Raw genomic sequence first — 27,062 nt, 5'->3', positions numbered from 1 at the left:
TGCTCACCATGATCATTGATCATCACCAACATGTAGATTAAAATGACAGACACTACTCCATACCCATGAATATTAATTTAATATTTAATTTTAAAATAATACTAAATATCAATCTTAAAATAATTAATTTAATATTTAATTTTAAAATTAAAAGGGCTTTTGATAATAAAGTGTATTGAGGAGGTGGAGCAAATGGACTCGTAGAAGTAACCAGACTCTGCCATTCTTTTAAGTTAAGTGAACACTTTCCACACAGCCCAGCAATTCTTCTCCTGGGTATTTACCAGTAAGTACTGAAAATACATGTTCACTTGTACACAGAGTTTCACAACAACCTTATTTTGTTAGAATTATCTGAAAAAGATTTGACTTTTCTTCAGCTTCATTGAGGAATAATTGACAAATAGGAATTGTGTTATTAGCCAAAATACTAGAAACAATACCAGTGGCATTACTGGCAAATGGCTAAGCAAATTGTACATCCACACAGTGGATTGCTACTCAATAGTAACAAGAAACAGTCTGATAGGCAGCACTGTGGTGACTCCCAGAAGCCTTATGCCAGGTGGCAGAAGTGAAACTCAAAGGCCGTAGATGCAGGATTCCATCTATGTAGCATTCCAGAAGAGCCAGGCCACAGGGACAGAAAGCAGGTTAGTGATTCCATGGAGACGGCGAGAAGGAAGGGATTGATCACAGAGGGCCATAAGGGAACATGGGCAGTATCTGTGTACTCTGTCTCATTGAACGGACTTGAAAAGAGTGGCTCTCATCTTAATATATTGTACCACATAATCCTAATCTAAATTTTTTTCATTAAGCATTTTGAAATTATGACCAAGTAGTAACTTTTCAAAAATCACACATGAAAATGGTTTTTCTTTTCTTCCCCCATCCCAAATAGGCAACATTTCATACTCCATTTAGTGAACTTGGACAAAGCCCGGAAGGATGTTCCTCTTACACTTTTCCGAAGATAATGGGCCCCACCAAGGTAACGTCTGGGAAGCTTAAAAGTAATAGTTAATGTTTTCATTCCTCTTTCAAATGTAATCCCATACTCTTTTTTTCTTTTCCTTATAAAACGTACAAAAGAAATAGAAACTAATTATTTGATCTCTAACACTAAGGGTTTTTTTTTTTTTTTTTGTAAACAAATGGGATACATGTTGTTTCTCGTTCACTAAGGGTTTTTAAAGTGGAGGAAACAAGCTTGGGGAAGTGTCTGGCCTTAAAGAAAATTGGAAATTCTCTCCGCAGCTCCCCAAACTGGGTCACTCCTATCAGCCAGTTGCCTGGTGCTAGCTCATCACAGGCAATGCAGGATCTTATCCTCCATAGCTGAGGCATTAGTGGAAGGGCAAGAACTGTGCCCAACCCCCTAGGTCTGCTGAGCTGAGGGCCACTTAATTACTTTATGGATGAGCAACATCCACTGAAAATGGTCACCAGCATCTTCACTGTCAGAGTCATATGAAGTACCAGAAGGTGTGGGGGCCTCAGGGGACTTTCCAAAGCCACTCCCAGTAGCAATAACCTTTCCCTCAACCTGTTTTGCCAGGTTGAAACTCCCAGGGTGGCCAAGTAGCTGCTCAGGTATTTTCCCTGGTTATGGAAACCTAGTCACCCAGGCTCGGTGCATGACTCCAAGGGAATTGTGACAAAACTAGAGAGTGTGACTTAGGGAAAGGCTTAGCAAGCATGCTTCCACGTTTCAAAGGCTGGGAGTGTGATCATGCCTGTTCATTGGCTACTACGTTTTGTTGAAAAGATTTCTTTTTTTAATCTCATTTTGCTGCCATATACCCTGAATCATTCTACAGGTTTAGAAAGTTGAGCCAAACCAACTTTAAGGCTTAGAGCCTTTGGAAGTGTTTGCTTTTCTGGAAGACAAATTGCAAACAGAGAAAGGATATCCACTTAATCACCTCTTGGACTTTTTTTTAAGAGATGCAATTTAAGTCATCTTCACTTTGCTTTAGTCCAGTATAATTAATTTGAGTGCCTGTACAGGTGAAGAAAATTATCAGAGCTAAACCACCAGGTAATGGAATTTTGAAAATGTCCAGAATTTGACCCAATACTGTGAGGTTTTTTTAAACTCTTTTTGTAATCATTATAGTTCATAAAACAGAGAAACTTAGCTGCTGTGGTTTAGGCCCTTTCTGCATTGGGCTTCCCATTCTCACCTCTTCAAACCTGTGTGGACAGAAACAGCTGCCCTTATCGCCCTTGCAGAGATGGAAGCCTGCAGTGGTCTCCACACAGTTTGCAAACTGTTGCCCCTCTGAGGTAATCAGCTTCCCCTTTATTGAGAATATAAGCAACCTCAAAAGTCCATGAGCAAATCTTTGCCTCCTAAAAGCAGTCAGTTCTGTAGTTAACTAAAATTTTGTCTTATTAAGTTAATGTCTAAACCTTGCTTTTCATTTCAGGCAGCTGAGATGCTTATTTTCGGGAAGAAGTTAACAGCAGGAGAGGCATGTGCTCAAGGCCTCGTTACTGAAGTTTTTCCTGAAAGCACTTTCCAGAAAGAAGTTTGGACCAGGCTGAAAGCATATGCAAAGCTCCCACCAAATGTTAGTCTTCACCTTTTTCTTGTAGGAACCTTGAAAATAATTTCCCCAGGGGAAAAATGTATATACAATAAGGGAATAAGTCATAAAGAAAAGACATTATTTGTGGTTGACTTTAAGCACATCTAAATTTGGGATTAAAAATAGCTAATAATGTTGGAAATACTGGTTTTTATAAAACTTATGAAATAGGCATTTCATTCCTAGGATACAGGGCAGGGGGGGCAGTTTTTGTGGGGGATAACTGGCGGATGATAAGCAATATTTGCTGAGTCCTTTTACTTTGGAATTCAGGTGAAAAACCAGATAGGTTTCACAATAAGGAGATTGTTGCTTCTTTTTATATGGGGTAGTTAATGATTGATTGCTCTTTTAATCTTGCTATTCAAAATATGATCCTGGAATCAGGTTTAGCATCCATCTAAAACTTTTTAAAAACATAATCACAGATCTGCCCCAGACCTACTGAGATGACTCATATGTACATAAAAGGTTGAGAAGCAACCTTATTACACATGTGTCTTACAGGATTAGTTAAATGAACATCAGAGAAATAAGAGCCAGAATCCCCAAGCAATCCCACTCCTGTGAGAACTCTTAACCTTCTTGTTGGTTTTGTTTTATCAGTCCTTGAGGATTTCAAAGGAGTTGATCAGAAGTACTGAGAAAGAAAAGCTACACGCCATTAATGCTGAAGAGTGCACTGTCCTCCAGGGAAGGTGGCTGTCAGAGGAGTGCACGAATGCCATCATGAACTTCGTATCCAGAAAGTCAAAACTGTGACAACCGCTAACAGCAGAGTTAAGGCCACAGAAGGAAGGGTATGTGGTTAGCGCTGATTTGAACTAAGTAAACTTCGTTGAGCCTTTTTCCAGTGCCGTATATCAATCATGATGATAATATTTCACTGACAGCCCTGATAGATAAAAACTTATAAACTTTAAGAATCCACATAGGTTTTTGGAAATAGAAAGTCTTACATCTTTTTTTTTGCTTACAAGGCAAGCACTCTACCGACTGAGCTATCTCCCCAGCCCCAAAAGTCTTACATCTTTTGACATGAATCGATGCTGCCAGGAACAGTGGAACATGGTGCCTGGGATCCTGCTTTGAAAAGCACTCACAGCTCTACACGCTGAAGTTATATCCTTGAACACCACTATAGCACTTTGACGTCCACACGGGGTGACTGACCGAATCGGGCCAAACACTGACAGCTTGTGAATTGCAGACTTGAGGTCCTCCACAGGTTGCATGTTCTTTTTCAGCCATCTAGCAAGGGAGCAAATGGAAGGGACAAGTTACTAGGAAACAAGTAAGAATCTTAGCTTCTTTTTTTCACAATTTAATAAACAGGCATAAAGGGAGAAGTGGGTTGTTTCATTGGAAAGCAGTGCTCCTGCTCTAGTGAGCCTGAGGAGCCTCGCTCTTGCCTGCAGTATATAAGAGGCACACCTGCAAGCTGCCGTGACTGCCTTTGCACCTCCTGTTTTGATTCATGCCATACTGACAAGGGCTGGAGATGCAATTCCACGGGCTACAAAATCGGCATGGAATATTTTGCTTGTTTAAATGCTTTTCTTTCATTTTGATCTTGCCTTCAAGAATCAGCTTCCAGGTAGCTAACCCACCAAACCTGTAACTTTTTAATTCTAATTTTTCTTTTTTGTCCCAGTAATACTACATAAAATATCCAGTCTTATAGAAAATATGTGAATAGAAATAATCACTAATGCTTATTGGGCACTTATTAGTGCTTAATGCTCATCATTATATTTTATCACCCATCCCCAAAAATGATGCCAGAAATTTAAAGTGAGGTAGGTACTGTTGCTTTTACAGTTTTCACTTATAGACCTAGAAATTGAAGACATGGCTTGGATCTGGATTGTCCCCCAAGGACTCATGTCCTTGATCCCCAGTGCAGCACTGTTAGGAGATGAGGCCACCTCTAAAATTGGGAATGTGATGGGATCATGAGGGCACTGACCCCATCAGTGGATTAATTCATTGATGGATATTTTGATGGCGTTATTGGGAGGTGGTAAAAACTACACAAGACAGGGCTTGGTTGGAGGAAGCAGGTTACTTGGGGCATGCTAGCTCATTCCTCTGCCTCTGCTTCCTGGCTGCCATGAGGTGAGCAATCTCCTTTGCCACATGATCACACCATCTCGATATTCTTTACGCTTTGCCTCAAGCCCAGAAGCAGTGGAACAAGCCAACCTTGGACTGAAACCTCTGAAATGGTGATCCAAAATAAATCTTTCCTTCTCTGAGTTGATTTTCTTAGATATTCTGTCACAGTGATGAAAAGTTAACACACTTTTTGAGTTAAACTCACAGTAAATACCAAATATGGAGACAAAACCCAGAACAGATAAAAATATCTTTAAACCTATTTAAACATACACAATATTTGCATATGATAAAACATGATATTATCCCATTAATATGTACAAGTTTATGTTTTCATATACCAGTGAAAAAATTTAAAAACCCAGGCAAGAGTTCCAGTACCACTATGATAGCATGAGGTAACTATTGTCTGCCCATCTCACTAATTACAACTAAAATCTGGAAAAAATATAGAAAAGAACTTAAGAATACTGAGATTAAGCAAAAGCAGGTAGATTGTGAAAAGCCTCAAAATACAGAAAAGCACTGAAAGGGATGATCTACTCAGATTGTGGGAAGTAAGCAGTTGGCTCATCTCTCCTGAACATGAGACTGCTGCATCAAAGGCGGAGCCCCATGATGAACTTCCCTCAGTTCTGTGTAGGAACCAGTACAAACCTTAGGTTTAGAAATGAGAGACATAAATCAACAAAGCAAAAACTTTGAGAACCAAACTAGGATTTGAACAGCCACCCACAGGAAATCAAGACAGTTTCTCCAAATCATACTAAGTTGCTAAAACAAACACACTTTCTAACAGGAAGCATGCCCACAAAAGACATGGGAAATCCTGGACTAATCTCAAGGGTTGATGGTCCCACAAACTAGAAAACATCTTGCAGTCTGTAAAGACTGGGACAGGGCCTGTTTTTTCAAATGCCCAATTTCCAACAAAATATAAAGATTGCAAATAAGTAGGGAAAGAAACAATAATTCTATAGATAAATCTTAAAAGAAACAAGCATCAGGCCTCCTAGACATAAGACTTTCAAACAACTATCTTAAATATGCTCAGAGCTAAAGGAAAACATGGAGAACTAAAGGACACCAGGAAATCAATACATGAACAAAGTGAGACTACAGACAGAAATTATAAAAAATGATATCCTTGAGCTGAAACATTTAATAACTGATTTGAAATTTTTACTTGACGGATTCAATAGCAAATTCAAGCAGAAGAAAGAACAAACTAGAAGGTCATTTGAAATTATTGAGTTTGATATTCAAAAGGAAGAAAGAATGGAAAAAGTGAACAGAAGCTAAGGGACTTGTGGGACATTATCAAACAGACCAGTAAATGCTTAATGGGAGTCCCTGAATGAGGAGAGAAAGGAGCAATTATTTGGTGAAGAAATAATGGTTGAAACTTAACCAAATTTGAAAAAAGGCATGGGTATATAAACCCAAAAGCTCAGTGAACTCTATGACTAAAGACTCACACATGAGACCTGGTAAAGGCTTAAGTCAGAGATCATGAAAGCAACGAGAAAAGGAACTCATCATTCCTTAGGCCTCAATAAACCTATCATGGATTTTTTTCAGCACAAGCCTTGCAGGCCAGCAGCAACAGATGATATGTTTAAAATGCTGTTTAAAGAAGGATAAACTGTCAACTGAGAATTCTATATCTTTGATCTGTCCTTCAAAGAAGAAGGAGAAATTAAGATATTAAAATGTTGGGGGCTGTGCCAGCCAGAACGGCGCCTGATCACATCGGCGGTGGGAAGGTTAATTGGCATAAGCACACTCAGGTGGTTTATCACTGGCCGTATTCAGTTAAGTCCACGCGCACAACGTGTGCACAGGTGTTCCCGAGCACGCCTGCTTGGGCCTGCTTGTTTTAACCCTTGCCATGATGGGGCAGCTGGCTCCTCGCCTGATCGCAACTGGCGTGGCCCCGCCCTCCGCCTCCTGGAGGGAATATAAGCGGGCGGTGGGCGGGCGCGGGAGAGTAAGGAGCAGCAGCAAGCAGAGCAGCAGCCAGCAGAAAGAAAGAAGAGAAACCACTAGCAGAAAGGAAGAAGAAAAGGCAGCAAGCAGATAGAAGCGGCTCGCAGAGAGAAGCAGCAGGCAGCGGCAGAAGGCAGATCACAGAGCAGAGAATTGAGAACACACCTCTAGATGACAGATAGGCAGATCGCAGTACGTGGGACGCATCACTAAGAAGCACGTCAGATAGACACACCCTTAGTTCACAGGATGCAGGACACACTTTTAAGAAGCAGCAGCAGAAGCCTAAGAAGAAATAGATCTCTGATAAGCGTAGAAGCCTCTCTTTCTCTAAAACTTTCTCTCTATGCAAAGTCTCTCTCTAAGAAAAGCCGTTCTTCCTCAATAGCCCAGGGAATAAGTGAATAAGCAAGAAAGCAGCCCACTAAAAGAAAGATAGAAGCAGTTCGTTTCCAGTCCACCACCGATAAAGACCCGCGCGAATTGTTGCAGGCGGTGACAAATACCCATGGATTTGGCACCGCAAAGAGCCAGTGACATTAAAAAAAAAAGCTTAGGGGATTTAGTACCACTACAACTGCCCTGTAAGAAATACTTAAAAAAAAAAAAAACTTCCATTTAAACAAAAAGTGTTAGTAACTGCAAGACAGGAAAATATGAAGTTCTCCAATAAAGTAAATACTTGAACAAATATAAAAATAATATTCTTTTGATTTATAACTTATTTTCTTGAGAATATAAAGAAGACAATTGCATAAAAATAAGTATGAATCTCAACTAAAGACTATTCTATATAAAGATATAATTTCTGATATCAGTAACATAAGGGAGACAGAATATGCTTAATGATGAAAGACTAAAACATTTCCTCATCATGAATAAGACAAGGATGTCTTATATGCTTTCACTAGTTTTATGCAACATAACACTGGAAGTCATATCCAGAGCAGTTAATCAAGAAAAAGAAATTAAAAGCAACCAAATTGGAAAGGAAAAAGTAGAATGATTTCTGCTCACAGGCAATATGATCTTGTGTATCAAAACCCAAAATCCATTTGTAATAACATCAAAAATAATAAAAATATTGGTAATAAATTTAACCAAGGACTCAAAAGGTGGGTGTGGTGGCACGTGCCTATAATCCCAGTGACTTGGTAGGCTGAGGCAGGAGGATGTGAGAACAAAGCCGGCCTCAGCAATTTAGCAAGACCTTATGCAACTTAGCAAGGCCCTGTCTCAAAAAACAAAAAGGGCTGGGGATATGGCTCAGGGGTAAAGTGCTGCTGGGTTCAATCACTGGTATATAAAAAAAAAAAGTACAGTAAAAACTACAAAACATTGCTGAAAGAAATCACAGAAAACAAATAAGTAAAAAGTTATACCATGTTCATGGATCAGAAGATGAATGGATAGAAAAAATGTAGTCTATACATAGAATGGAAAATATCAGTCTTCAAAAGGAAGGAAATTCTGGCATGCTGCAACGTGGACATTATGTCAAGTGAAATAGGCATTAAAGGACAAATATGACCCCACTTATTTAAAGTGGATAGAATAAGCAAATTCTTAGAATAAGAATAGTGATCACCATGTGCTGTAGGGATATGGAAATGGAATTGTTTGATGGGTACAGAGTTTCAGGTGGAGATGATACAAAATTCTGGAGGTGAATAGTGATGATGGTGACACAACAGTGTGAATGAACTTATGACACGGAACTGTGCACTTTAAAATGCTTTATATGGCATATTTTGTGCTATATATAGTTTATGTAGTTCACCAATAAGCAAGACGAAGAATTAGTATTTTTCAGCAGCTAACAAGAAAGCATTTGACAAAGTTCAGCATATATTCATGATAAAAACTATCCACAATAGCAACAGTAGGGAACTTCCTCAAACTGATAGAGGGAATCTACATTGTATTGATTTGTTCCCTGCCTGGGATTGAGAAAAATCAAGATGCCTGCTTTTACCACTTCTTTCAACATTGCACTGGAAGTCTTAGCCATTAAATAAGACAAAGAAAATAAGAGGAATAAAGATTGGAAAGAAAGATGTAAAAATGTCCTTTTGTTTGCAGATTATATAGTTATTTGCATAGAAAAATCCCAGGGAATTATATAATACTGCAATCTCACTCATGGGTATTTTTTCAAAAGCACTAAAATCAGGATCTTCAAAGAGATACTAGCATTCCTTTATTCATTGCAATATTAGTCACAATAGACAAGATTTAGAAAAAATATAAAGGTCCACTGGCAGATGAATGGGTAAAGGAATACAATACAGTCTTTAAAAATATGGAAATTGAGGATGTGTGACATGGATACATCCTTAAGGACATTGTGCTGAGAGAAATGAGCAAGTCACAGAAAGAATACATGATTCCACTTATAAGAGGCATCTAAAATAGTCAAATTCATAGAATCAGAGTGGAATGGTGGTTGTCAGGGACTGGCAGGAGGATGAATTGGGAGGTTGCTAATCAATGGGCAACAAGTTCAGTCAAGCAAGATGAATAAGCGCTACAGATGAACTACATTGTACCTGTTCATCAACAATAATGTACTGTGCACCTAAAAGTTGTCAAGAAGGTAGGCCTCAGGTTAATTGTCTTAGCACAATTAAAGAAAAAAGAGCCAGGCTTGGTGGTGCACACCTGTAATCCCAGTAGCTTGGAAGGCTGAGGTAGGAGGATCACAAGTTCAAAGCCAGTCTCAGCAACTTAGTGAGACCCTAAGCAACTTAGTGAAACCCAATCTCTAAATAAAATTATATAAAGGACTGGGGATGTGGCTCAGCAGTTGAATGCCCCTGGGTTCAATTCCTGGTACCCAAAAAGAAAAAGGAATCCAAGAAATCTAAGAACTAATAAGTTAATTTATAAGTTTGCAGTATATGACAGTAATAAAAACCAATTGTAAACAACAATAAATGCCAGTGAGGTCGTGCACCAACATGTGCATTGTTGGTAGGAATGCAGACTAACACAACTACTCTGGAAAGTAATTTGAATATTCCTCAAAAAACTAGGGATGGCACCACCATAGGACCCAGTTATTCCACTCCTACATATTTTCCCAAAAGATCTAAAACCAGCACACTATTGCAATACAGCCACCTCAGTGTCTATAGCAGTACAGTCAATCCAGATGCCCATCAAATGATGAATGGATGAAGAAATAGTGAGATAGATAGATAAATAGATAGATAGAAGCCATTATAAAGAATGAAATTCTGTCATTTTTCTGATTATGTCATTTTGAGAATCTCATGCTAACTGAATTTAGCCAAACCCAGAAACCCAAAGGTCAAAAGTTTTCTTTCATGTGGAAGTTAGAGTAAAATAAAGCAAAGGGGGAGGGAAGGATAAGATTACATAAAGGACCAGTCAAATACAAATTAATAGATAAACTAAAGGAGGTCTAGAAGAGTAGAGAAAGGAGAAGAGAGGTGGGAGGGCGGGAGGGAAAAGGGAGGATCCTGAACGGAAATCAATTTCCATGCATGTATGAGTTTGTCAAGATGAACCCAACTACATGTATAACCATAAAGCTGTAATAAAAGACCTTATTTTTTAATTTCCATTTACCATAGTACTAGAAAACATAAAATACTTAGTGATAAACATCTTCATAGATGTCCAAGATGCCTACTCTGAAAAAACTACAAAGCATTGCTCTAAAGAATGGACAGATACACTCTATCCATGAATTGGAGGACTCTCATTAAAGTGACAAGTCACCCCTATTGATCTACAGATTCAACTCAATTTCAACCAAATTCTAGTAGACTTTTCATTGAAATAGACAGGCTGATGCTACATTTTTATGGAAACACACAGAACCTAGAATATTATCAAAGCAGTTTTAAAGCAGAAGATCAAAGTTGGATGACTTGCTCTACCTTATTTCAGGACTTACTATAAATAAGGACAGTTTGATTTGGGCAAAGACATATAGATAAATGGAACAAAATAAGGTCCAGAAATAAACTCATGTGCTCAATTCACTTTTTTACAAAAGTGCCAAGGGAATTCAGTAGGAAGAGGAAAAACCTTTTCAAATAAATGGTAGTGGGTAAAAATAACAAAACGAAAGAAAAAAGAACATCAGGCCATAATCATCAAATAAGCTTACTATCAAGTTAATTTAAAACCATCAAAGTTCTGTAAGAAAATACAGGAAATCTTTGTGACCTGGGGCTAGTGAAGGATTCTTAGAACACAAAATGTGCAGACTAAAAGAAAATGAACTGGTAAATTGGTCTTCAACAAAATTTAAAACTTATTCTTCAAAAAACACCGTGAAAGAAGGCAAGAGAGAGAACATTGGCAGTGATTCCGTCAGACACAGGGTTTGTAGTGAGAATATGTAAAGGACTACTACAACTCAGTCATAAGACAAAGAAACTTCAAAGTAAGTGGAAGGTTCGAACCAGCCATTTCACAAGCTATTTGAATGGTTAGAAGGAATATAAAATGTTGCTCATCATTTTCAGGGGATGCTGATGTCCCATTTGAATGGGGAGGTGTGGAAAATCTCAGGCATTAACCCAGAACCTGTCTCTAAATTCCAAAGAATGGCAGGCACACTTCCCTGGTCAGCCAGATCAGATCCATCCACTCATAAGATGGTATGCAAATTCCCTAGAAGGGCTTCTCACATCTGCCTTCATTGCCTATTACCTGGTCACCGGAGGGCCTTCTTCTTGCCTTCTTCTTGCCTCTCCATGTAGATTGATCTGTGATTTCTGCCCCAGACTTTCCACCCTATTTCTGAAGAGAGTGTTCTTTTTATCAAGTCTAAGTCAGAAACTCCTTTAATAAATTTTGTTTCCTCAAAAACTGGGCATAGTGGTGCATGCCTGTAATCCCAGCAGCAGGGGAGGCTGAGGCAGGAGGATTTTGAGTTCAAAACCAGCCTCAGCAACTTAATGAAGCCCTAAACAACTCAGCAAGATCCTGTCTCTAAATAAAATATTTTAAAAAATGACTGGGGGAGGGCTGGGGATGTAGCTCAGTTGGTAGAGTGCTTGCCTTGCAAGCACAAGGCCCTGGGTTCAATCCCCAGCACTGCAAAAAAAAAAAAAAAAAATGACTCGGGGGTTGTGGTTCAGTGATTAAGTGCCACTGAGTTTAATCCCTGGTACAAAAAAAAAAAAAAAACTGACACTAAATTCTAGACTATTTTTCTTGGAATGAATTGTTTTCCCCCATTTTGTGTGACCCCTTTATTCTCATGAATGACCTCAGACTGAAAAACATTTTTTCAAGGCTTACTTTCCCTGCAAGCAGTCGGGTGGACTGGCATCTGGTGGATACCGGTGATTGTTCTTGGAATAATGAAAAGGGCAGGCCCTACCCATCACGGGAAAATTACTTTGGCCCTGCCTCCTGATTTGGAAGGGTTCACTTACTCTCATTCCTGGCTGCACATTATCACCACCTGGGAGCATTCTAAAAATAGCAGGGTCTGAGCTCCACTCAAGATGGCTTCGGTGGTCTGGGATGGGCCCGGCAGGCATGGGGCAACAAAAATATGCAGTCAGGCCTCAGAGCCCCTGGAAGGTTCACCGTGATGATGGATGCCTCCTCCCAGAGCTGTGTGTGCATTTCCCAAATCAGGTCAGAACCATCTCATCACAAAACTCGTATCCTGAGGCTTCTAGTTGCTCTGCATCCCAGCATCACTCCCACAGACTGCAGCTGTTGCCAGGAGAACAATGCAGGGGAAAGAAGAGAGATGAGTCCTGCCCTCCTTCCCTCAAGAAATGCACAGTTCCCAGTCATCAGACTTCCCCCGACAATTCTGCCTATGCTATTAATTTCCATAGTGAGCCCATTCTTAGGCTATGCAAAAAAAAAAATCCCTGCTACTTAAGCCTCTTTGGAACTACAAATGCAGAATATGTGGAATATGGTAGAGTTAGTTCTCCAGAGAAACAACTAAAAGGATGTCTATATCTGTGTATGTACATGTCATTATGTGGTCATCCACCATGTAATGACACTTCAGTATGGATGAACGTCATATGTAATTATGGTCCCAGAAGATGATAATGGAGCTGGAAACTTCCTAGTGATGCTGTACCATTCTAACGTTGTAGGGCAACATATTTTGTTTGTGGTGACGCTGGAGTTGACAAACCTGGCTGCCAGGTGTATAAAAGTTAATACGTATAATTATATGTAGTACATAATACTTGATAATGTTGCTCGTTTATGTATTTACTTTTCTCGTTATTTTAGAATGTACTCCTTATTAATAATGTTTACTGTGAAGCAGTCTCACACATCTTGTGTTTATCACCTATCTTGATGGCATCAAGAGGTCACATGGAGTGACTGATGAGACCACCTAGGTGTATGGGAGTACATTCCAGGATGTGCACACAATGACCAGATTGCCTGTGACCTGACAGATTTCTCAGAAGGTGTCCCTGCAGTTAAATGACACATGACCATAAATGAAAACAGAATGTGTCAATTCAGATACATATATGGAAAGACAGGAGGAGAAAGATTTTAAGGAATTGTCTCATGCAACTGTTGGGGCTGTTAATTTGGACAGTTTTAGTATTGACCGATCGACTGGGAATTCCAGTAGGAGTCTCTCTTGCAGGATTAAACCCAAAGGCAGCCGGGAGGCAGAATCCTTCCCCTCAAGAGGTCTTGGTCATTTCTCTGCAGGCTTTCAACTGATTGAATGAAGCCTACCACATTATGCAGGGGCATCTGCTTCATTCACATTGTGCTGATTTAAATGTTAGTTTCATCTGAAAAATACCTGAGGCAGGATAATCACTGGAGCCCAGAAGTTCGAGGCCAGCCTGGTGAGACCCTGTCTCAAAAAACAATTAATAAGCAGCTTGTAGAATATCTTATCAGATGAAAAAGAAAAGAAAAGAAAAAAAAAGATATCAGATGAACCAGGAGACACTGATGGACATATTGACATTTGTGAATCAGAGTAAACAGGAATTTGACAAGTGTGGCTCTACTTCTTGTCTTGCTCTTCTATACCAACTGTGCCTCTCCTGGACTCAGCTTCCTGTGGTCCTCAGTTTTCAAGGACCAGACAGCTAAGCTTTACAGAGTTTCCAGTTCTAAAGGTTCTGTCTAGTTTGGAGGAACAAGTAACAAAGGGAGGGGGAAAGAGGTGGGAACCTTTCATTTGGCCACATCTAATCAGTTGTATTTTAAATTTAACTTGGCAGGGTGTGATGGCACACACTTGTAATCCCACTGACTCCGGAGGCTGAGGCAGAAAGATCCCAAGTTTGAGGCCAGCCTCAGCAACTTAGCAAGAGCCTGTCTGAAATAGCAGAGTGGTAAAGTGCCCCTGGGTTCAATCCCCAGTACAGAAAATAAATAAATAAATTTATCTTGTATTAGTTACAGTAGACAACATTAAATGTTTTTCTTGAATGCCTGCCCAGCATCCAGGTGCAGAGCTTAGATTGGGGTAACAAACAAATGTGTTTACACCACAACATGGTAAATGCAATCAAGATGGTGGTCCGGAGAAAGAATGATTGTGGCTTCAGGGCTGGCTCTGAGTGTCTATGAATGGGCAGAGGGCGGGCAGAATAAATTCTGTTGACTACTGACCCTCATCTTCAGTTGCTACCACATTGATTTAATGGAAACATTTTGGAATCTAAACTGAGTCCTTGCATGGAACAACCAGCCTTCTCCTGGTCAAGTCTGCATCTGTCACACTTTCCAAAGAGAAAAAGAAAATTAAGCCCTAGAGCCCATAAATATGACACATTGAGCCAATAAATACAGTTTATAAGTAATTATAATTTACATGCAGTATCCAGTAGGGATTTTATAGTATTAGAAAACTGAAAGTTGGTATCCTGCCAAGTTCTCCAACAGGGATAATATACAACCACACGCAACTCTAGATGCTCAGAAAATCTGTTTACCAGTGTCATGTCCCAGGATTTCTGGCCTTTGTGCCTGCTGATTTATTATTTATTTACAAAGCATAGAATTGAGGGAACTTTGTCAGAAACCTCCAGGCCTCTGTAGGGTCTGACCCTAAAATTGAAATTGCCAGGTCTATGGTTTGAATGTGTCCCCCAAAAGTTCACGTGCTGGAACCCTAATTCTCAGTGCAATGGTATTGAGGGGTAGTGGGACCTTTAAGAGGTGTTTAGGTCATTCAGAGGAATCAATGCCATTCTGATAGAACTTGCTTAATTCTCATTGTTGAAGGACTGAATTAATTACTTCAACCGTAGGTTGTAGCCAGATACGGTGAGTCAAGCCTGTAATCCCAGTAGCTTGGGAGGCTAAGACAGGATCCAAGACTGAGGTCAGCCTCTGCAACTTAACAAGGCCCTCAGCAACTTAGTGAGACCCTGTCTCAAAATAAAAAAATAAAAAATTAAAAAGGGGATGTGGCTCAGTGGTTAAACACTCCTGAGTTCAATCCCTGGTGTAAGGAAAAAAAAAAAAAAAAAAGGGTTGTTTTAAAGCAAGGCTCCTCCATGTGTTTTGCCCTTCAGACTGCCACACGTTATAAAGGCCCTCAAAAGATGAACTTCCTAACATCCAGAACCATAAGCCTAAATTAACTTTTCTTTATAAATTATTCAGTCTCAGATATTTTGTGATAGCAACAGAAAATGGACTAAGACACCATTTAGGGAAAGGTCTTGTCCTGTTTAAGTGGGAATATATGACATAAACCAAACAGATCCAGGTTCCAGGTAAGTTTCTATAGTTGAGTCACTCTGATATTTAAACACACTACACTTTTATGATACTTCATGCCTGTCAAAACTCAATTTCATCAGTCATTTTTTTTTCACAACAGTGTCAGCGCTGTGACACTTATCAGCTTCATTTTACAGGTGCCTACAGGAATGAATCAATAGTGTGGTAAGTGGCACTTACAGGAGGACAAAGCTCTTGCTGTTAATATTCCTCAGCAATAGCCAGCCTCTCAAGGGTGCCAGTTAAGTCACAAAGAACAATTCCATTTATGATTAAGAATGGTACAGTTATCAAGTGTCCAGATTTGTCATGTTACCAGGTAAAAGGGAAAGAATCATCCATGCCAGGAGGCATCGTCAGAGCTAATCCACTTAATTCAGTGATCTGAGATCTAGAGTCGCAACAACCAAGAAAGGGTTGGTGATTGAGTGGAAACTGGCCCGAATCCCCAGCCTTTCCTGTATCCACACCCCTGCAAGGGACTCTGTAGCTCCTCACTCTAAAGTGAAGCCCATTCCCTCAGCCCTTGAATCCTTACCCAATGCTCCTCTTCCCTGCTCCCTCCTGTTACCCCACCCCCTGGGAGCATTTTTCACTCTTATTTCTGTCTTGGCATTTCCTTCTCAATGACCCCAACCTGCAACAGTGAGAATACAAAGTCCAGCCTTTAAGGAGAGCAAATGAACCAACGCTTGTGGAAGGAAATGTGGGAAAATATGGGGCATTTCTTATGTTCAGATCCTCCAGCTCTACTTTCGGAAATAAAACCAGGATGTAAAGAAAAGTAAGATACAACATTTTATGTGAAGATATCATGGTATGAGATTGAGGTATGTAAATCTTTTGTGGTTGTGAAATTTGAATTTTTTTAATAGGACTTCTAAGGATAGTCAAATTATCTTCAGTAACTAGGGATCATCACTTAAAAATAATTTCTACCCTTCTCTTTACAAAAGCTCAGTATCTTTGCATTGTCCAGAAAACATCATGCTTCTAGTGACCGCCATTTTGGATAACATATCTTTGTCATGATGGAATATGGTTTTTAAATCAAATTGGCAATTTGTGCCACTGAGGACACTGGGGGAAAAAGCAGACAGGCTACATTATCTCACCATGGGAATGACCCCAGTGGAAGCTTCCAGGATAGGCAAATTCATGATCTGGAATTCTCTCCCTGTATGTTATCTCCAAATCAGAGAAGACCCTGTTTTCTGGCAAAGTATACATTTCTTCTGTCCACCTAGCAGCAACATTGCTGCTGTTATATGCAGAGTGTATGCATCATTTGCTAGGTATTTTACAGTAATGCATACAGCAGTATTAAAGAAATAAATGTAGAAAGACCCTGTATCTGGCATAAGCAAGAAGTGTACCAAAAGAGAAAATTTACCAAGTAATCAAAGCTTGTGCGCTTGTGCCAGATTCCAGCCAATTCCACATCCCTCCCTAACACCTGATCTGAGTGAGGCCACTACCCCTCATTTGCATTGATCATAAAACCTCCCAGCAGGTCTCCTGCTTTCACCTCATTTCCCTGGAGGCCAGAGAAGACTTGACTCAGATGAAGTCACCCCTTCTTGATAAAACCCTGCAATGGCTCCTCATTTCTCTCAGAGTAAAACCTGGCAGACTTAGAATAAAGCCAAGGTCCTACCACGTTGGACTACTGTGTCCTAGGCCCTGGTCATACTAACTGGGGGACTGGTGTCTCCTGACACATGCAGCCACAGAACCCTGCCACACACTGGATGGGTCCCTCTCCCAGGATCTCTGTTCACTAGCCTAGAATGTGACAGCCATGGGCAAACCACACTCCTGCTCCATCTCCTTGTAGTATTTTTTTTCCCACTGAAGGCTCCCTCAGCAACTTGGGATGTGTAAAAATGGAGCCTAGGTGATTTTACGCAGAGCAGGGCTTGTTTCCATACTCACTGTGGATCTCAAAGACCACATTCATTCATTTTTTTAACCACAGCAATAAATAGAGTTTGTATTAAATGCCTGACCACATTAATAATATGTAACCAATAAATGTGCTTTAGGAGTACATAGAACATACTGTCTTATCAACATTCATTCTGAGTATCTCTAAATATGTCTGCCTCAGACAAAAATTGCACAGCACCTACCTGACAACTACAGTGCACATAGGAGGCTCTTTTGTGTTCCTCTTCCACAAGTTGCACTTCTTCCATCCAACACTTACGTTGTTCATGGCTTTTCTTTGCCATGAGTGCATTCTGCTTGGCTTGGGAGTCAGATTAATCTCTTTCGGCAATTCATGTCCTGCCAGGATCCTTTCTAAACCCGAAAATTCAGATATCTCACCTGGGGATAAGATAAACATTAATACAATTTCACACTCCTTTCCATCTTTGCATGGCAAGAGAAACGTAGCATTAAAGTAAGAACACTCATGCCATTTCATAATCCCTTTCCAGCTGTGACATTCCTTTATTCCAACAGAGCTCAGAGCTTAGCCTGGTCCTAGACATCAACAGAAGCACTGTAAATACATGAATGAATGAACAAAGCATAATGGGATACCATGAATACTGTTGGTATTTGTGCATGATTCTCAAACTAATGGCAAGTTACCAGACAATTATTATTGTAATTCTTTTCTTCACTTTTATTGCATACTTAGAGATGTGCATTTTGAAGCTTCTCAGAAGAAATGGGGTGAATATTGACAATACTGTCTGGCTCTTAATTTGCGGCTTCCGATTACCGGTGACTTTGCCTGAGCAAGGGATGCAACATAAGAAATTAACATAACAGCATGCCTCATCAGGAAGAATCTGGAAGTGTACCTTGTCAATCCTTTCTGTTTCTAAAAATAGACTGGCTTTTCTCAGTCTGTCATAAACTTGTTTATTTTTCAGGTAGGCCAGTGGGAACTGTCTTCCTTCTTTTGGAAACTCTAATAATTGAGATTTGGGGTTTGGACCTTTGCAGCCCACTGCCAGAACTCTCTGGGTTGCCAGAGGTGCAATTATGATGACAGCACGGTGGAACTGCTTTGAGAAGATGAGATCAATCCCAGGGGTGTTCACATTCTATTTGTCAGAAATGGAACAGCACCCTTCCCAGGTCAGCCTGGAGCTCCACAAGTGGTAGGTGTTCCAGGACGTTCCTCCAGATGATGGTGCATGAACCCAGTGCTTCCCCATTTCTCACTTAGTTTTCAAGAACAGTGGCAGAATGTGCTGGGAATGTAACACCCTGAGATAAGGGAGAGCTGGTTGGAACTCCTGGGCTCTGTTCCAGTCTCCTGCCTATAAACTGGATGTCCTTTCATGCTCTCACCCAGTGACTCAAATGACCCAAGGGTATAACACCCAGGGTAGACTGCTTTCCAAGATGGCTCAGCTGCAGTACGAGTGACACCCACAGACAAGACTTTATCCACCCCAAGCAGCTTTTCTGAAGTGTGGAACCAACTCACAGTGGATCCTAGGATTCTGTTGTTCCTTACTCTCTATCTATAATAAATTTGTTTTGCATAACTAGTGTGTGGGGGTGTCCTGTCTCATCAGCTGGTGAGCTGGTGCCCAGATTCACTGTGAAACAGTTTCATAAGTGTTGTCATAGAAGATGGGGATCCAGGGAGTCTCCTTGAGAGTTGGGAAGATGCTTTGATGAACATTAAGGACCAGTAGTTTTAAGCAGGGAACTGAGAGAAGCAGCCCCAACTCCTACCATGGAAATCCGAACACCACAGGAAGCATAAGACTTTGGGACAGACACACTGAAACCCAAGAAAGAGAAAAAGAACAGTGCTTTGTTATCTGAAGCAGGTGACTCTTGGTAGTATGAGATTCCATATTCCCAATGTCACTCCTATCAAGCCAGGGTTAATTTAGCTTTCTAGAGTTATTTTCTATCTTGCACCAGAATATAATTAAACATACTGCTTCTTTATCAAGACAGACTTCCTGAATGAAAAGAAAGAGGGAAGGAAAGAAGGAAAGAAAAGAAAACAAAGGGAAGGAAGGATGGAAGGAAGGGAGGAAGGGAGGGGAAGAGAAGACCAGCTAAGCTAACTACATAGTGTTCTTAGTGGTAAGAGTTGACTTATATGGTAGGGCAAACTTCTTATCTCTTCTTCAACTGGTAACAGTTTGAGAACCAACATCCAGTTTGAAGACCACACCCTGAGTAACTTACAGCCACTGGAATATATTAGGAAATGAGAGAACTCTCATAAATGTAAAGCAGAAAGACAACTGGACCTCACAGAGGTTCAGAGTGAGCCAACCTAGGAATTAAATCAAACTGGTCCAGTTCTCTTTTCTCAGGCTGAGCCATTAATGGTCCCTCCCATAGCAGGGTAGTAGGCAGAACCCCACAGTACCACAAATTGGCTCAAAAGATCTTAACTTGGCGATCTGACTAAATAGTATATTAGTGGGTGAATAGGTTGATCCTTAGAGGCCTCAGAACCACTTCATAGGGTCAAGCACAGGACTGGAAACTGAGGCTCTTATTTGATGGTATAAGACTTTGAGGGGCTAGATAGCTTCTACCTGCTGCCTTTAGTGGCAGTATCAGTATCAGGATTGCTAAGTTGAATTTGATATTCAACTGAATTAATTCAATTGAGGTATTTGGTAACATCCATTTAAAAATTTTTTTGACCTCAAACGAAATTTTTAAATCATTTTCTTGTATCCTGCTCTCAGGGCGGCACTATTGGGAGGTGCTGTTGTGTCTTTAAGAGGTCGAGGCCTAGGGGAGGGTCCCTAGGTCTTGGTGGTGTGCCCTTGAAGCCAATTGTGGGACTCAGGTGTCTGTCTCTCCTCTCTCCCTCTCTCTCTCTTTCTCTCTCTCTCCCTCTCTCTCTGTCTTTTTGTCTCTTTTTCTCTTTCTCCCTCCCTCCCTCCCCCGCAACAGCTTCAGTTGAAAATGAAAATATAATAATTTGCTTGCTTCTACATTCACTGCCACCATGATATATTACCATCCACTACCCTCACCAAAACTGAAGAAATTCAGGTGTCATGTCTGAAACTCCAACATTTTCTCTTTATTAGTTACCTCGGGTATTTTGTTATAGTAACATGAAGCTAATACACATACACATATTTTGATATTTTAAACCACCTCAGATACTTTGTAAGTAATTAAGGATAAATGAGACAAAAAGTAAGAGAGAAAATTCAACAAAAATTATACATTCTCTGTGATTAATCATATTTTAGTACTGTATAGCACAATGAGATAAAAACTCAGATCTCACTTTGAACATTTAATTGGACCTTAAGCAAATGTTCTAGTTTTTCAAATAAAGTACAATAAGCATATCATGCCTCAAGAGATTATTTAAAACTGAGGATACAGCTCAATGGTAGAGCCCTAGCCTTGCATGTGGTGAGGTCCTAGGCTTGATAACCCACACTGCAAAAAAAAAAAAAAAAAAAAAAAAAAAAAATATTTGAAGTAGAATAATGTTCATTATAAATTTATAGGTGAAAATTTGGAGATATTGGACTATACACTGCTTGAAGGTTTTATTTTTATTTTAATGCATGGAATTAAATACATGTGGGATGGATGGATGGATGGATGGGTGGATACATTAGTAATTACATTGAATATGAATCAACATTGGCAAGGTATATAAAGCAGTACGCCAAGCTACCATGTATGTATTTATGTGTGTGTGTGTCAAAGAGTTACTTTGACACTTAATTGTATACTGTGCACATAAAGTCACAGATTTGACAGTCGTCACAGGACTACCAGCATTTGAACTGCACACACTTCTGGTGGCTGCCCTGTAGGTCTCCTTCCCAAGGCCACTTACTCTGTGGGAACAGCTCTTCTTGACTGCCACACCTCTCCCTATCCATCTCTACCATCTAGATAAACAGCCTCAGAAAGTCTTTGAGGGCAAAAGCAGTAAATTAACCAAAAGAAGTATCTTCTTTGGAATTGAAAGCAACAAACAAGCAAAAGCTTAAACTTCCACTTACTGACTTTTTGGTTTGGTACAAGTAAGATATGTGAGGAACTTGGGGATGTAGAGTATATCACATGCTATTAAACCAGTAAGCATTCGTCTTGCTGCCCGGTGGTGTGGGGCAGGAGAAGGACGAGTACCACTTGAGCAGACCGTGGATGCAGATAGAGGCTGTTTATGTTTTGGAGACAATTATCTAAACAGCAGCATAACTGAACCCATATAGCATCTTCAGATCCATAAAGGATCTTCTTTTCTCATTTTTATGTTGTTGTTGTGATCCAAGTTTTTATTTAAAACATAAAAGAAAAACCTGGGTTTTGTGATAGACATTTAGTTTTCTTTCTTCCTCCCTCCCCCTCCCCCTCCCCCCCCCCCGCTCTCTTTCTTTCTTTCTTTCTTTCTTTCTCTTTCATTATTTTTGAGTAAGCAATATAGTCTAATACAGTCATAGCTTCTTTGTGGATGAAGAGAGCTTTTGGCAGGGGAAATGACAAAAATCTATTTTTAAGGTTAATAGAAATTTCTACCAGAAGGAAGGCTTTAGACACAGTAGCAATGATACATCAGACTTCATTACCAAATTCATAATCTGATGAAGGAAAGTGTAAGAAATAGGATCATTTCTTTAGGACTGTCATTCAAGGCAATCATGACACAGTTGGAAATTGCATTTTGGAAGTGAAGCAGCCTTGTATAAAGAATTCAGGGCTCAAGGCCAGTGTGTCCATGCATGATGGCTGGACCCTGCCTTAGGTCAGACTGAAGGCACAGACATGGACACAGAGGAAACCCTTCTCCCCTATCAACCTCAGCCGCATCATGCACTTCTTTTTTTTTTTTTTTTTATGCACTTCTTTAAATTGGCTTCCAGCCAGAGCAAAGGATCATGGTAACAAAGCACCTCTGACATAAAGGCGCCTGTCAGCGATGCAGACCATTTTTACCTGGCAAGAACCATAAGTGCTAGTTACATCAATGTTGACAGCTTCTAATTTGGGCGAGTAAAGGAAAACATCTACATCAACATATACCTGGAGGGCCACTGGAAAATGGAAACCTGCTTCTCCAACCTGACATAACCACCCACAGCCTTTTCAGTGCTGAAGTTTCATTTTCTGCCAGCCACCATAGCACACACCTGTAATTCAGGAGCCTGAGGCAGGAGGACTGCAAGTTCAAAGCCAGCCTCAGCAACTTGGTGAGGCCCTAAGGAACTGTAGCAACACCCTGTCTCTAAATGAAATATAAAAATGGGCTGGGGATGTGGCTTAGTGATTAAGCATTCCTGGGTTCAATTCCTGGCACCAAAAGTACATAAATAAATAAAGTTTCATTTTCATTGCAAAAATAATACATGATAAGATTTCCATCGAAAAAAGTAAAATTAAACAACTCCGAGATGTCTATAGAGTCATAAAGAAAATCTTTCTTCATCTTGTCCTGAATTTGATGTGTCACCTTCCAAAACTTTATTTTTTATTCATTTACATATGCTTTTGTGTGTACAAAAGTCCAGTTTTATTTTGGCATAAATGAAATCACATGGAATCTTTAGGAGGTGGAGCCTAGCAAGAGGAAGTTAGGCACTGGGGGTGTGCCCTTGCAGGGGATATTGAGACCAGGTCCCTTCTCTCCTCCCTCCCTGTTTCTTTCCCTCCCTCTCTCTCTCTCTCTCCCTCTGCTTTTTGGGCCACCAAGCTTTGCTTCCCACTGCTCTCTTATGATGCTCTGACTTGCCACAGGATCAGAAACAACAGAGCTAATTGACCTTGGACTGAAACCTCTGAAACCAAAAGCCAAAATAAACCTTTCTTCCTTTATGTTGATTTAGCTAAGGCATTTGTCATAACAGCAGAAAGCTAACATAGTCTTTTTTTTTTATCATAGCAGCCCTCAGTTTGGATATATTCATTTAAAAATTCTACTATTGAATGGGATTAGGCTGTTCACAAGTTTTCACTGTTATAACAATGAAGCGAGCACATCCATGTCCATGCAGCTGTCTGCACAGGTGTGAGCATGTGTGTGGAATAGCAAACGGAAGAGGAATTGCTAATTTGAAGAACATGCCTATGTAACAGGATAGTGTAAATTTTTTCTGTTGTCCCAGTTGTGTCTCAAGGATCTAAAAACTGAGAAAAATTCAGTAGGTGCCAGATACCCACCTCTGCAAAAAGTACCCGTGTTCTAAGGATTCATGAAGACATTTGGGGATTTCTGTAGCACAGAGTCCTTGTGGTCCTATGAACTATAGCATTTTCCCTTCCCTCCACCCGGCTTTAACAGATACTTCAAGAGAATGAATAGGGCTATGTCCCCTAACTCCTGGTACAGTCGTTTTTAAGAGTTGTCATAACAGTGCCACAAACCCATGCCTTAAAACAAAAATCTGCTATCTCACTGTTCAGGAGGCTAGAAATCAGAAACCAAGGTGCCAAATGGGGTCGTGCTTCCTCTGAAACCTCAAGGGAAGAACCTTTCTTTGCCTCATCCTAGATCCTGCTGTTCACCAGCAACCACTGGCATTCCTTGGCTTACAGATGCTTCACTTCCATCTCCGCCTCCACTGTCACATGGTCACCTTCTCCTTGTGCATCTCTTTTTTCTTATAAACACATCAATCATATTGGATTAAGAACCCACCGTGTTCCAAGTTTGACCTCATCTGAACTTAATTAATTACACTTGCATCTTATAAAGACCCTATTTCCAAATATGGTCATGTACTAGGGGTTAGGACTTCGATATATCTTCAGCAGGGGCGTGGAGTGAGGGCTGAATGGACAGGTGGACAGTTCAACCCCTAACACTTGGAAACATGCAATGGGGAAGGGCTGGGGCCACAGCTGCCTGAGACCGCAGAGAAGAGAGGACAGTTTTGGAAGTCAGTTGTATTTTCATGAACTGGATGAACGCATGGGGTACAGGGGTTTAAATTTTTTACAAGCTCAATGTAAACCTCCTGGAAAGTAGTTGGCTTGAAACCATCTTAACTAGAATCACAAGGATGAGGAAATCTTAGTTTAATTAGCATATAAGTGTGGCATAAAAAAAGTTGGGGAAGGGGTGGTGCTCTGGTCTGAATGTTTGTGCCCCTCAAATGCACGTTGAAACCCTAAACCCCAACGTGAGGTCTTGGGAGGCGGAGTCTTTGAAAAGTGATTAGCCATGAGGGTGGAGCCTTCCTGATTGGGATTAGCGCTCTTAGAAAATAGTTCCCGGAGAGACCCATTGCTTCTACCGCCAGGCAAAGGCAGGGCAAGAAGTTGTGGTCTATCAGCCAGAAAATCCTCATCAGACACCTAATCTGCTTTGGTCTTGGACGTCCCAGCCTCCAGAATCATGAGAAAAAAATTTCTTGTTTATAAATGGCCCATCTATGGTATTTTGTTAGAGGAGCTGGAACTAGGACAGGTGGAGATAGAGGAAGGGAGATGCTAGCAGGAGGCTGGGCAAATTAGAACCAAGCAATGGGAACTCGTCAAAGAACCCGCCCAGATGACCCAGGAGAGAAAGGAACAACTTTTCATAGCTGCCAATCTGAGAGGGCATGCATGCCAGATCATGAGCTGTGTGTGTATATATATATCCAGAGGCACTTAACCACTGAGCAACATCCCGTCTTTGTTATTTTTTATTAGGAGACAGGGTTTCACTAAGTTACTTAGGGCCTTACTAAGTTGAACTTGCAATCCTCCTGACTCAGCCTCCTGAATCACTTGGGATCACTTGTGTCTAGCAATGATCTGATATTTTGCCAGTCAAGAAAAAGCTTTTTAGTTTTTCTCCTTTCTGACCTTCCACCCTCATTCCTGTCACCTAACAGAAGCCATGGAGGGAGGAGTTGAAGCAACAAAGAGAAAAGAAGCTCCCCCAACACTGCTAAGCCTTTTCCTGGTTTCCAATTCAGGCAGAGCTATGGGAGCAGACAGGTTTAAACTGGATGAGAGTTTGGTCCTTAGATATTAGAACAGATTTTTTTATTATCAACGTGACCAGAGATTTGCCTGTAATTTCACCCCAGGGTAAGGAAGAAGGTAACAGAATGGGTCAAAACGAGTTATGGGAAAGAAAGACAATTACTTTCTGCTGATTCTCTACCAAGTTCACTTTCAATAAGCCAATAACACACAGTTGAACTTTTGACAAAGACTTTCAAATTATCCTTCAAAAAGCCTAAATCAATTAACATGCTGTTCATAGTATGTGAGGGTATTAATTTACCCACACATTCATCATGATTGATCATCTTAAATTTGAAAATGGCCTAAAACTATCTCCTTGATTTATCTTTTATTTCCTTGAAGACCAGAGAGTTCGAACATCTTTCATGCTTACTGATGATTTATAGCTCTTCATGTAAATTGCTGGTGAAAACATTTATCTATTCTATTAGGATGCTTTTGTTTTTTTATGATTTATGTGTATTTATATAATCTGTAAGGTGGCCTAGATATCTGGATTGAGGGACTAGGAATTAATCATAATAAAAGGACCAAATTTGCCACATTGTTTAAAAAATCATTATGCCAATATCTACCTTGCTGCTCTGGTTTGGGTCTGAATCACGGTGGCACCATCTGTTTTGTCTTCTAAGATTGTATGTGCAGATAGTCGCCATCTGCCTGTGTCCTCCATTTAGTCATGAGAAATTCATGCCCTCAATTCTGCAGAGTCTCAAATTAGCAAGGGTCCTGATCAAATTTCAGGAATGGCAGGTCACTCCAAACTGCAAAAAATTCAGTTACTAGCCAGGTGTGGTGGCACATGCCTATAGTCCAAAGTACTTGAGAAGCTGAGGCAGAAGGATTGAGTCCAGGAATTCAAGGTCAGCCTGGGCAATATAAATAGGCCCCATCTCAAAATAAAATTGTGATAAGAAATTGAAGATTACTTATAATTCCCAGGGGGAAATATCCAGTTTCTTCCTGTGGTGGAATAATCATGACAAGAAGAGGACGAGGAGGAAACAGAGTAAAGGAACAAAGTAAACGCTGACCTTCAACTCGGAAGGTCTCTCACTATCTTAAAGCAAAATCTGAAACCTACTTTGTAAATCCAGTGTATTTCCCACCTTGGTTCTATTCCATCTTTCAAACAGGTATTCTTTGCCTAAAGAAGAGTGATAAACCAGGCGCAGTAGCCCGTGTCTGTAATCCCAGCAGCTCAGGAGGCTGAGGCAGGACATTTGCAAGTTCAAGGCCAGCCTCAGCAACTTAGTGAGGACTCTAGGCAATTTAGTGACACCCTGTCCCGAAATAAAAAGTAAAAAGGGTTGGGAATATGGCTCTGTAGTTAAGCACTCCTGGGTTCAATCTACTGTACCGAAACAAAACAAAAAGAACTGATCCCACCTACAATATCAAGTGTAAGTTCTTACTCATGGCTAGAAGAAGAGGCAGTTTGTACCAAGATAAAGTAGATGCTTACGAATAGAGTTCACAGACACCCTCTACCCACGTACATTTTTCTTTGTCCTCTTCACACTGATAGGATTGAAGCAGCTCCACTAGATGGTTTGGAAGCAGCTTGTGAAGGTTAGACAGAGCCTCAAAGGTGCGACACAGGACATCAGGTTTGGCATAGTTCTTGGGCTCCGATTTCTCCGGGGTTATAATGTTCAAGTCAGAAGGGTCGTTTCTGATTGTTCCCAT

General features: G+C 40.4%; 2 protein-coding genes across 3 annotated transcripts in view; one reads left to right on the top strand and one right to left on the bottom strand.

Annotated features, from left to right (window-relative positions):
* The window catches only part of Eci2 (enoyl-CoA delta isomerase 2), a 17,337-nt gene extending 12,482 nt beyond the window's left edge, over positions 1-4,855 (top strand). For both annotated transcript variants that reach the window (XM_047558172.1, XM_047558173.1), the window contains exons 8-11: positions 905-994; positions 2,436-2,579; positions 3,204-3,397; positions 3,578-4,855. In XM_047558172.1, coding sequence (XP_047414128.1) covers positions 905-994; positions 2,436-2,579; positions 3,204-3,359 — 390 coding nt within the window. In that variant the 3' untranslated portion in view covers positions 3,360-3,397; positions 3,578-4,855. The remainder of the gene's footprint in view (positions 1-904; positions 995-2,435; positions 2,580-3,203; positions 3,398-3,577) is intronic.
* LOC124989448 (uncharacterized protein C6orf201 homolog) lies at positions 3,599-27,062 on the bottom strand. Its single transcript, XM_047559284.1, has 3 exons — positions 26,873-27,062; positions 17,570-17,768; positions 3,599-3,848 (listed from the first exon to the last, which is right to left on the bottom strand). The coding sequence occupies exons 1-3, from the start codon at positions 27,060-27,062 to the stop codon at positions 3,599-3,601; spliced, it is 639 nt and encodes a 212-aa protein (XP_047415240.1).

Source organism: Sciurus carolinensis, chromosome 7 (genome assembly GCF_902686445.1).
Source record: "Sciurus carolinensis chromosome 7, mSciCar1.2, whole genome shotgun sequence".
Taxonomy (NCBI): domain Eukaryota; kingdom Metazoa; phylum Chordata; class Mammalia; order Rodentia; family Sciuridae; genus Sciurus; species Sciurus carolinensis.
The sequence above is the reverse complement of the archived record's forward strand: the minus strand, read 5'-3'. Positions and strand labels throughout refer to the sequence as shown.

Coding starts and splice junctions, on each gene's coding strand:
- LOC124989448 (XM_047559284.1), bottom strand. CDS start 27,062: ATGGGAACAATCAGAAACGACCCTTCTGACTTGAACATTATAACCCCG. Junction 17,769..26,872: donor TGAAGAGGACAAAGAAAAAT/GTACGTGGGTAG, acceptor TCTTATCCCCAG/GTGAGATATCTGAATTTTCG. Junction 3,849..17,569: donor ATGTGCACTGTAGTTGTCAG/GTAGGTGCTGTG, acceptor CTCCCTTGCTAG/ATGGCTGAAAAAGAACATGC.